The sequence below is a fragment of the Barbus barbus genome (genome assembly GCF_936440315.1).
Source record: "Barbus barbus genome assembly, chromosome: 34".
NCBI lineage: Eukaryota > Metazoa > Chordata > Actinopteri > Cypriniformes > Cyprinidae > Barbus > Barbus barbus.
In genome coordinates, this window is record NC_136762.1 from 4,165,179 (window position 1) to 4,177,502 (window position 12,324).

The window sequence follows — 12,324 nt, forward strand, 5'->3', positions numbered from 1 at the left end:
AAACCCTGTCTGCTCATCTTTTACTTCTGTAGTCTCACTTGCTTTTAAAAATCAAATGTTTGACACATTTTTCAGATTAGTTTTGACTTAGGGTTTTATTTACAATTTTCTACCTAATCAGGTTTCAATTTTATATTTTGTTTACGCATCAATGACGCCGTCTTGTGAATTATGCCGTTATCTGCTCTGTTCATATTTTAATATAAATGACCCTATATTTTATATCAATAGATGTTTATATATTAGTAAAATATTAATTTAATATATTTTCAAATAACCTATTCATTGTTAACTTATCGTGTGTGTGTGTGTGTGTTACCTTCAGTTTGAACTTTAATGTATCAGATTGATATTAATATTATTATTCATCATCATAATTATTACTACATACTCCTATGGAGTCTGTTTTAGTGACCTAAAGTTAGGATCTTAAGTAAAACAAAGATGTCTTTAAAAGCATATGTATATATTTAAAAAATAATTAAATCAATGTTTTCTTATACAATTATTTTTAATGTAATTTTAAATGTGACAACTTGCCTTAGCTGACATTTATGAAATTTGTGATTGTCGTCGTGACTATCAACGTGCTACATGTGACTCGCCACTAGATGTCGCATATACGCACATACAGGTACATCTAAAAAAATGAGAATATCGTGAAAAAGGTCAATATTTTTGGTCACTCATTTCAGAAAGTGAAACCCATATATTATATAGATTCATTACACAGAGTGAAATATTTCAAGCCTTTATTTCTTGAAATTTTGATGATTATGGCTTATAGATAATGAAAACCCAAAATTCAATGTCTCAGAAAATTAGAATATTACATAAGATCAATAAAAAAAAGGATATTTTATGAATTACTGCATCAATGCGGCGTGGCATGGAGGTGATCAGCCTGTGGCACTGGTGAGGTGTAATGGAAGCCCAGGTTTGATAGCGGCCTTCAGGTCATCTGCATTGTTGGGTCTGGTGTCTCTCATCTTCCTCATAGATTCTCTATGGGGTTCAGGTCAGGAGAGTTTGCTGGCCAATCAAGCACAACACCATGGTCATTGAACCAGCTTTTGGTACTTTTGGCAGTGTGGACAGGTGCCAAGTCCTGCTGGAAAATGAAATCAGCATCTCCATAAAGCTTGTCAGCAGAAGGAAGCATGAAGTGCTCTAAAATTTCCTGATAGATGGCTGCGTTGACTGTGGACTTCAGAAAACACAGTGGACCAACACCAGCAGATGACATGGCAGCCCAAATCACCACTGACTGTGGAAACTTCACACTGGACTTCAAGCAACATGGATTCTGTGCCTCTCCACTCTTCCTCCAGACTCTGGGACCTTGATTTCCAAATGAAATGCAAAATTTACTTTCATCTGAAAAGAGCACTGAGCAACAGTCCAGTTCTTTTTCTCCACAGCCCAGGTAAGACACTTCTGATGTTGTCTCTGGTTCAGAAGTGGCTTGGTAGCCCTTTTCCTGAAGACATCTGAGCGTGGAGACTCTTGATGCACTGACTCCAGCTTCAGTCCACTCCTTGTGAAGCTCTCACGAGTGTTTGAATTGGCTTTGCTTGACAGTATTCTCAGTATTCTTGCTGTCATCCCTGTTGCTTGTGCACCTTTTCCTACCCAATTACTTCTCTCCAGTCAACTTTGCATTTAATATGCTTTGATACAGCACTCTGTGAACAGCCACAGCTTTCAGTAATGACCCTCTGTGACTTACCCTCTTTGTGGAGGGCGTCAATGTTCGTCTTCTGGATCATTGCCAAGTCAGCAGTCTTCTCCATTATTGTGGTTTCAAAGAACAAGAGATACCCAGAATTTATACTGTAGAGATGGTCATTTATTGAAACTCAAATGTAAATATTCTAATATTTTGAGATACTGATTTTTGATTTTCATGAGCTGTAAGCTCTAATCATCAAAATTAAAACAAAAAAACCTTTTGAAATGTTTTACTTTACATGTAATGAATCTAAAATATATGAAAGTTTCACTTTTTGAAATAAGTTACAAGAAAAAAAATCAACTTTTTCACGAGATTTTAATTTTCTATTTTTTTTTTTTTTTACTGACTCATGTAAAGAAAGTGCAGCAGCGACCACAAAAAGGAGCAAATTCTGTTTAGTCTGTAAGATGTACAAACACACAACCCATTCATTTGTACTTTATAATGAAAGAACAGTCATTTACAAAACCACTCACACAAACACACTGGCATGTTACACAGAAGAGAGACCGACTGAGAAAAAGACTACATTAAAAAGGTGCACACTCGGATTTATAAAAATGTATTCAAGGACGCCAGTTATTAGAGAAGAATTTCAGGATCGTTATGAAAGGAAGATCATTTCACATTAAAAGGGTCTGAGAGAAAACGAGATGCACTGTAGAGGCCTCGAAAAGAAACTCACTTTAATCAAAAGCCTGAACAGGCGGCTGCTCGAGTTTCTTCTGCGACTTCACTGTCTCATATTTAGTTATTGTCCTCCAGCGGTAGAGACAGAGAGTGTAAAGGGATCAGACGAGATGCAGGACTTTTATTAGTTTGTCACCTCACACCAAAAACAGTATCACAAAAGATCAGAGCTGTTTCTAAGTGTGTTTGCAGGTCAGCTCGCTTGTATTGCAGGTCATTATAGAATGCTACAGGCAGAGTGTTGTGTTGTCGAGCGTGTGAATGTGTTTTCATCAGTGTAATGTTGATGTTCCCCATTGCATCCTGGTTTGATGATGCATGAAAGACGTGGTAGTTTCCTCTTCATCGCTGTCTGAGTTGGTACTAGAGATATCGCAGTCCTCTTCTTCATCTTCCTCTTCCTCCTCAGTTACTTCTTCTGCTGACTGAAGGTCCGGAAAGCTCTAGAATGAACCAAATGAATCTGCTTTGATAAACAAATTATTCCAATTCTTTCCATTTACCTGGTTACTCTCGTTCAGAGTCATTTCAATGAATTACTGTATTGAAAAATGAGACAAGAATGAAGAATCTTAAAGCAAATGTAGTTTTTGTGTATTTTTGAGACTTTGGAGCCCCCTACAGTCAAGCAGGTGAAATTCACTGTCGTAAATATATTACTGTCGTAATTACAGTGGATAGCTATGGAAGCCTGTTTCTGCCATTGAAGAAAAAAAAAGAAAAAGGTCATTCTGACTTTTTTTCCTCGCAATTGCGAGTTTATATCTCACAATTCTGACTTTTTTTCTCGCAATTATGTTTTTTTTCCTCAGAATTGTGAGACATAAACTCGCAATTGCTAGTTATAAAGTCCAAATTTGAGGGGGAAAAAGACTGATATGTTCTCAGAATTGCGAGTTTATATCTCACAATTCTGACTTAATAACTTGCAATTGTTTTATAAACTCAGAATTGCGAGATATAAACTCGCATTTCTGACCTTATAACTCGTAATTGCAACACAATTCTGACTTTATTTCTCAGAATTACGAGTTTATATCTCACAATTCTGAAATTCTGACTTTATAACTCGCAAATGTGAATTTATATCTCAGAATTGTAAGAATAAAGTCAGAATAGTGAGAATTAAAACTCGCAGTTTCCTTTTTTCAATTTTTTTATTCAGTGGCGGAAACGGGCTTCCATAGATAGCTGTGGTTAATAAACACAAGTCATTTGCCTTATTACAAATTTGTGTGCCATCAGAATGATTTTGAAACTTATATTTTAAGGTAAAAAAAACTTGTAAGTTGCTTTAAACGAGTAATTGGTACATCCAAAAATGTCGTTTATGTCTAAATTTACTCTTCTTTCTTCCAGGGACACAAAAGAGGACATAGCTGAATGCCTAAGCTGTTCGTTTCCCTTTAGTAAATTACAGATTAATATCAGTCTTTTCTACACATACAGCTGTCATACAACTTAAAGCTGAAGTCCGTAAGTTTTGCCTCTTTGTCGCCATCTCTGTTTGAAAACCTGGAATTGCAGTAACAGAATTATCTTCATTGCATGGGGTTGTGCTCCGGCACGGCTCCAGCGCGGATGAATCTAATGTTTTGAGGAGTATGTGTAGCTGTCAGTCACTGCACCGTTTAGTAATCACAGATTCTAGCCTACGTCTTGGAATATATGAGCCAAAAAATTATTTTCATCTGAACAAGTAAGTAACAAGTCTACCATGTTGTTAGAAAACATTATTATAAGCTAACTGTTCTGAATCGTCAAATATTGAATTTGTATAATTTTAACCAAAAACAGTTACGGACTGCAGCTTTAAGTGAACATATTAAATCATATGGACTACTGTTTTTTGAGCTTGAAAACCCCAGTCTCCATCCACTTTCATTGTAAGGAAAACAGGAATGTGAACATGCTTCAATTTTGGCTATTGAACATTTAAACATCTTGCTCGGCTGTAATAATCAATATTAACTTGGTTGATTATAATTCTGCTTTGTCACAGTGTTTTCATAATTTTTCACAGGATTTTGTGCTGATGAGGACTCGTAATTGATAGTTATTAACAAGGAAATTCAATACAATTGTGAACATTCAGGAAGAAAGTAAATCAAAGTAAATTATTTTCTTTAAAAAGCACAAATCAAGGCTACAGTGAGGCACTAGTGGGGATTTAAAGGCAGAGATGTGAAGCTTTTCATTGTAGAAAAACACATTTTAAATTCTATTAAAACATGCAATATTTGAGATGCACGTAATCCAACGTAAATGCCTCACTGTAACCCAGATTATTGTATATATATATATATATATATATATAAGTGGAATTTATTTTTTGCCACAAATGCTGTCGATTGAGCTTAACTTGAACTATACCCAGAACACTTCTTTAACAACCACAACAGCTCCAAAAAAACAAGGGATCAACCCTGGTCTGATAGCATGATAGTCTGTGAAAGTGACCATGGTATTTTTGCCTTTTTTTTTTTTACACAAAAAAAAAACAATGCCTCCAAACAATAACAGTCCTTGTTCTAATCCCAATTCTAAAGCATATAACTACCTATAAAAACCAGAGAGGGAAAGGATATGCTGGTTAGAATGTTGTTGATGCACTAACCTTCAAATCCCAAGGATCAACAGAGATGTATAACATGTCCAAATTAATGGCAAAATACTAGGTCAAGGATCTCTCATATAATCTTGGTGCTTTCATTTCTTATAAGTTGTTCAGCTCTAGCTGATTGTGTAACTGCTGTACTGTCCTGTCCTGTCAGCTATAAAGACAAGTTTTCATTTTCACAGAGACTTGTGCATGCTGTGACCGTTTGACAGGCGTCAACATTCTAGCAGCTTCTTTACATTATGGTGTCTTGTGTTGCTTGAGCATGTAGACGGTTTGTCGTACCTCCAGAGGGTTGACAGTGATGGAGAGAGAGGATCTGTCACAGTCTGCTTGTTTCTCTGGCAGTGTGTGTGTGTGAATGTGCTCTTGGTTTTGTGGTTGGTTGAGGCGGTAAACACTCAGCAGCACCACCAGCAGGGCAGCGATACACACCACAATGACAGCAGTAGCAACAGCAGGTACAACTGGAGAAAAACAATAAATGCACCTAAATCTTACACCCTATAGACTTTAGAATATGTCATAATTTGACAAGAAGCTGGGAGGATGACAGTCCCATCTGTAGTAAATAATTGCCATATTTTGCATAGTTTTTTGTCAGTTGATTCCTTAATGATTGCATGTATGATTCTTTTGGTACTTTTAAGGAAGCCTCAGTGAACTGTATTGGATGTGAATCTTTAAGAACATTACAGTTCTTGGTTTATTTGAGTTTATGAAAGTAATAACTAGTGGTTAACTATCAGTAACTGTTCCAACTGATTCAGTCAGTGATTCTTAACCTGATTTAAATCTATTCATCTTTTAAAATAAATCATTTTTTACTACACTGGCAATATTTTTTAAACTGGAACCAGTTCTTTTTGTTTCCCAACCTTAAATAAAAATACTGTCTGAATGACATGTTAATGCTGTTACATCTCTGCCCGGGAGCACGAAGACACGGAGACCAGGAGACGAGGAATTCACAAACACGAGAATCTTTAATCCAACTAGGAGCATGGGAGGCACAGGAAACACATCACGGACAGGGATGACAATTCAACGACCGACAAAACTAACTGAAAGGACTGGGGCTTATAAACACAGGATAACGAGGGACCTAAGGAGACACACCTGGGATCAAATTAACAATTAACATGGGAAACTGGGTCACACGGGGAGCAAAACACACACAAAACAGTCCACAATCCTGACATATCGCCCCCCTCCCGGAAGGTGCGTCCTCGCACCGTAGAAACATCCAAAGGGGAGGGGCGGGTGGGAACTAGGGAGGCGGTTCAGGAGGAGGACGGATACCCGGGAGGGGGCCGGCAGACAGAGGCCAAGGCGGTGACGAAGGAGGGAGGAGCCAGGGAAGAGACAGGAGGGACCCGGAGCAGGAGGCGCTCAGCTGGACCCAGGCCACAGCCGTGAAAATGGCCCAAGGTGGAGCCGACGGAGGGAGGAGCCATGGAGGAGGGATGGCCGCCGACTCCAGGGGGCCGAGCAACGGCGGCGGAGCAGGTGGTGGAGGAGCCCGAGGCGGAGACGGAGAGCCAACGAGCCAGGGTGATGCCGAGGATCCGGGGGGACAGGGTGGAGCCGAGGGCTCTGGTGACCGAGGTGGAGGCGGAGACCCGGAGATCCGCGGCGGAGCCGGAGCGACTGAGGACCAAGGTGGAGCTGGAGGGAGGAAGGAGCCCAACGGAGCCGGTGGGACGGAGCGACGAGGCGCAGCCAGAGGAGAGGAGTCCAGAGGCGATGGCGGGTCGACGCCCGACCAAGGCGGAGCCGGAGGGACGAGGGAGCCCGGTGGAGCTGGTGGATCGAGGAGTGACGGTGGAGGCGAGGGAGCTAGGAGCCGAGGTGGAGCCACTGGGTCTACGGACCGAGGCAGAGTCCGGGCCTCGGAGGCTGGAGGCGGAGGTAAGGGATACTCCAGCCCCGGCAACGCTGGAGGATGGCAGACCCACGGGGCTCGCACCGTACCGATAGAGGGCTGAGGGCGAGCGGGGGGGCTGCCAGACGACAGCAGTGGAGGAGGCAGGAGTGGGTGGGAGGGTGGGGATCTTCGAGGAGCAGGCACTGGAGGGCACGTGCGTGGAGCCGGCACTGGAGGGCACGTGCGTGGAGCCGGCACTGGAGGGCACGTGCGTGGAGCCGGCACTGGAGGGCACGTGCGTGGAGCCGGCACTGGAGGGCACGTGCGTGGAGCCGGCACTGGAGGGCGCTCTGGAAGCGCGGACACTTGGGGGCGCTCGGGAAGAGCTGAGCTGGACGGGACCAGTGGAGACGCAGGAGAGCTGGGCGGGACCAGCGGGAACTCAGGAGAGCTGGGCGGGACCAGCGGGAACTCAGGAGAGCTGGGCGGGACCAGCGGGAACTCAGGAGGGCTGGGCGGAACCAGCGGGACTTCAGGACGGCTGGGCGGAGCCAGCGGGACTTCAGGACGGCTGGGCGGAGCCAGCGGGACTTCAGGACGGCTGGGCGGAACCAGCGGGACTTCAGGACGGCTGGGCGGAACCAGCGGGAACTCAGGAGGGCTGGACGGGACCCTCTTGCGAGGTGCAGGGATAGGAGGGCACAGACGAGGAGCAGGCACTGGATGGCACTGGCGAGGAGCTGGCACTGGATGGCACTGGCGAGGAGCAGGCACTGGAGGGACTGGCATGCCCTCAAACTCAATCAAAATCCCTACCGGCACCTGTCTTTCCTTCCTCGGTGGTTCGGGGTGAACCGTTAATGGCGGCGGGATCCTCTTCAGCGCGGACGGCGCAACGTTCATCGCCCCTTGCGGCGGAATCCTCCTCGCCGCGGGCGGAACATTCATCGCCGTCTCAGGCGGGACGAATTTCTTTTGGGCGGTGGGTAAGGGCGAGCGGCGAATGGCGACCCGTTCTCCCCAAAACGGGTGGCCTGGGTAAGCCGCGACAGGCAGCCCAACAGCCCACGCAGAACGGGCAGGGGCGAGCCGCGAACGGCGGCGTGAACCCCCGCAAACGACGGGCACAAGCTCAAGCATCCTGAGCGGTGAACTCGTCTTCGGTATGAGGTCGGTCGTTCTGTTACATCTCTGCCCGGGAGCACGAAGACACGGAGACCAGGAGACGAGGAATTCACAAACACGAGAATCTTTAATCCAACTAGGAGCATGGGAGGCACAGGAAACACATCACGGACAGGGATGACAATTCAACGACCGACAAAACTAACTGAAAGGACTGGGGCTTATAAACACAGGATAACGAGGGACCTAAGGAGACACACCTGGGATCAAATTAACAATTAACATGGGGAAACTGGGTCACACGGGGAGCAAAACACACACAAAACAGTCCACAATCCTGACAAATGCATTAGGTCTCATGAACTAATAATAAACAGTACACTTTTTATAAACAGCATTTCATTTATAGATTTATTATTGTTTATTGTTAATTCTTCTTCCTTTATAAAATGAGGTTAGTATGATTTTTTTTTTTTAAAGAAATGTATATATTCTGCTATGATGCGTTAAATTGCTTGAAAATGACAGTAAATCATTTAGAATGTTACAAAAGATTTAAATTTCAAATAAATGTGGTTTCTTTGGAACTTTCTGTTCTGTACCAGTTTCCACAAACATATGAAGCAGCATGACTTTCCAACACTGATTATAATCAGAAATATACATGAGCATCAAATCAGCGTATTAGAAAGATTTCTGAAGGATCACGTGACTGAAAACTGGAGCAACCATTATGCTTTAATCACAGGAATAAGTGACATCTTACAATATATTGAAATAGAAAACAGTTAAATTGTAATAATATTTCATACTGTTTTTACTGTATTTTTAATCAAATAAATGGAGCCTTGGTTAGCAGAAGAGACTTCTTCCAAAAATCTTGCCAATCCCAGTCTTTGAGTGGTAGTGTATGACCTAATTATTACTATTTTTGTATTTTGAGAGTTTTGTTTCGTATTTGGTATCACCTCAGCTAATGTTTACAAAATTTAAAATAATCACAAACAGACTTAATTCAGTCCGACACAATCTTTATGACTTTCACTCACCTAAGCTGTAGCTGTTGGATTCTATGACTGTAGGATGAGTAATTTGCATGTATGTGGGCGGAGCCATCGCATGATTGACATGTTCAATAGCTTCCTCGCTGTGAAGGATGTTGACCTTGGAGAAAGAGTGATAGAGAGCCTCTTTAGGACATAGATCAGAGTCGTGGCTTAGTGCATTTCTTTGTTTGGTTCTCACCTGTAATGTATACTGATCGCTGGTGTAACGTCCGTTGAGCTCAGAACAGGTGAGTCTGAAGGTGCGGATGGAGTCGACAGCCTGACGGCTCTGATAACGCACCTGTCTGATCACCTCTGTGTAGTGAGAGATGGAGTCCACACCTAAAACAGATGTAGAAGATGAAAGAGGTGAGGAAATTGTGTTGGGAAAGACAAAAGTTAGTTGCCAAGTTTGTGTTTTTACCATATATGGACATGCCAGTGCTGGAGTTGGCATATTCCAGGTGTTTGCCCAATAAGGCGCTGTGGTGCAGTTCCAAACTCTCTAGCCCCGCCCTTAACTCCTCCCCCAACACCATGATGTCACAGTAGTCCAGATTATGTGTGATTTCCTTAAATGCACCTGACCTGTGATCTGCACACATACAAAGATGAAAGAAATTTTAATGAATAATAATAATAAAGAAATCTTTCTTTCTCTGCCATAATTCCCACAGTTTCAGAAATATAATAGCCATGTAATATATGCAATATAATATCCTTTTTTTTTTTTTACATTAAACACTTATATAATATTTAATATATCAATTAGGTTTCTATATGCAAATGACCTCTATTCTGATCATGTACCAGAGTAGTTTATATACAGTGGGACTAGTTGAAGTTTAATTTTTATAAATTTATACTACTTTTCAAAGCTTTGGGGTCAGTAAGATATTTTAAATTAATTATTTTTTTATTTTATGTGTTTGAAATACAGTAAAAATAGTATCAAAAATCTTATTAATAAATGTTATTAATGATCAAATATTATTACAATTTAAAATAACCCTAAACATATTTTGAAGTGTAATTTATTCCTGTGATGCAAAGCTGAATTTTCAGCATCATTACTCCAGTCTTCAGCGTCACATGGTCCTTCAGAAATCAATCTAATATACTGATTTGCTGCTCAATAAACATTTCTGATTATTAGCATTGCTGAAAACAGTTCTTCATGTTTTTGTGGAAACTCTGATACATTTTTTTTCAGGATACTTTGATGAATAGCATTTATTAGAAATATTAATATTTTGTTTTACATGTCTTTACTTTCACTTTTGATCAATTTATTGCATCTCTGCTGAATTTAGATATTAATTTCTTAAAAAAAAAAAAAATCTTATTCACCCCAAAGTTTTTGAATGCTAATGAATATCTACATAGTGACGGAAACTTTAATTGGAAAGAGCAAGCAAATGTAGTTTTCTAGGATTTGTTTTATTTAAAGTAAACAAATTAGCCCTGAGAATAACGGAGGGAGAGGCGTTTCAGATTCAGAAAAGCATCCTCGTGAAAGACTCATGTGTTGTGAGGGTGGAGGGTGCAGTGAGCATTTGTCTTTTATGATTTATTAACATGTTTTTTTTGCATTTACTGTTGTTTCCCACCAAAACAGCATGACACCTGCGGTCTGTCAGTGAATAATGTGCTCTGTGCAGCGTTTGGGGACTTTCTTTGTGGGCTGTTTTCATTAGTAGTGTTTTTGTTGCAGAAATAGTTCACCCAAAAAGGAAAAATCTGTCATCATTTACTCAACTTCATGTCTCTGACTTTTCTTTTGTTCAACAAACAAGGAAAGTTGAGCAAGATGCTTTGGCATAGAATGGATCCTGTCAAGCTCTAAAAATGATTGTAAAGCACTTGTAAAAACACAACTGTATATTCAATATGATGGGTCAAACAGGTTTGAATAAGCACTACAATATATAACTTAAATGTTAAGTTTAGAACGATATGAAGGTGAGTAAATAATCATTTTGAACAAATTATCCCATTAAGAGAAGAAAGGTGATTCTAGAGATGGTTCTCTGTACCTGTGTTTGTCTGTCCGTCGCTTTTTGTTACTGTGCTAATGATATGCAAATCTCTGAACAGGGATAGGCCGAGGGCAAGATTGGAGGCGGGAACGGTCAGGTGCTCCGCCCCAGTGATTGTGATACATGGTTCACTAGGCTGCATTACCATGACAACTGCCTCAATATCAGGCACAGAAATACACACATCCTCTCCAAAACACCTGCAGAGATCACAAACACAACACATTCTTTTACTGTTATTTTAGATACAGACACACACATACAGGGTCCAAACGTAAGCACCAAATTCAACTGCCATATTTCATATTTAAGCTTATGAATAATTAAGCTTTCCATTGATGTATGGTTTGTTAGGATAAGACAATATTTGGCCGAGATACAACTATTTGAAAATCTGGAATCTGAGCATTCAAAAAAAAAAAAAAATCTAAATTTTGAAAAAAATCACCTTTAAAGTATCTCCACTTGGATATAAATAATAAGAAGCATTCGACAGTGATGTGTAGAGTGTAAACAAATGACTTGGAGATGTTCCCAACTCATTACGGAGACCGCAGCGCTGATAACTTCACACAAAGAGAAAAACTACGCCTGCAGTGAATTAATAACACTTCAGCTTTCTTGAATGTCACAGTAATTGGACTTAATAAGCTTAAAAGCAAAACACAAATGGTGTTTACTAGAATTAATTTACAACTCAAACCACTGTGAAGCAGCAGCTCAGAACGACAGGAAGTAGGAAGTCCATTATCCACAAATGAACACAGATCCGCCTTCTCTAATTAAAGATGTTGTTCTTAATCCTGACGCAAACAAAACTTACATTCATCAACAGACAAGAAATGAATGGAAGAAACCATCTGTGACTGAAGGTTTACATACGCTGAGGCTTGAAGAGATTCATTCATATTTCGTTGTGAAAACAGCTGTTTGCTACAAGATACACTTGGTTTAAACTAAAATATGATTTAAGTTGTTCTTTTACGATCTGTGGCGATCGACTGATGACCAAACGATGCATGCTATTTGACATCTATGTTTGGATGTTAATTGTTTCTCAGGGTGACGCGTGTCGAACATATGCTTGGATTTTCCATGATGCATTTTTCATGCATTCGAATGGCAGTGGATAATGAAGGATGAGGCCTTCTGCCATTCTCTAAACCTGGCCGTTTGCCTCACATCTGTTTAAACACATGAAC

General features: G+C 41.0%; 1 protein-coding gene across 1 annotated transcript in view; it reads right to left on the reverse strand.

Moving 5' to 3' along the window:
* Positions 1-2,132: 2,132 nt before the first annotated feature.
* LOC306854349 (calsyntenin-2-like) overlaps positions 2,133-12,324 on the reverse strand; it is a 62,208-nt gene continuing 52,016 nt past the window's right edge. Inside the window, exons 12-17 of the mRNA XM_079392284.1 lie at positions 11,120-11,322; positions 9,508-9,678; positions 9,283-9,425; positions 9,087-9,201; positions 5,331-5,512; positions 2,133-2,868 (exon numbers count right to left, since the gene is read on the reverse strand). Of these exons, the coding sequence (XP_079248410.1) occupies positions 2,698-2,868; positions 5,331-5,512; positions 9,087-9,201; positions 9,283-9,425; positions 9,508-9,678; positions 11,120-11,322 (985 nt within the window). The 3' untranslated portion in view covers positions 2,133-2,697. The remainder of the gene's footprint in view (positions 2,869-5,330; positions 5,513-9,086; positions 9,202-9,282; positions 9,426-9,507; positions 9,679-11,119; positions 11,323-12,324) is intronic.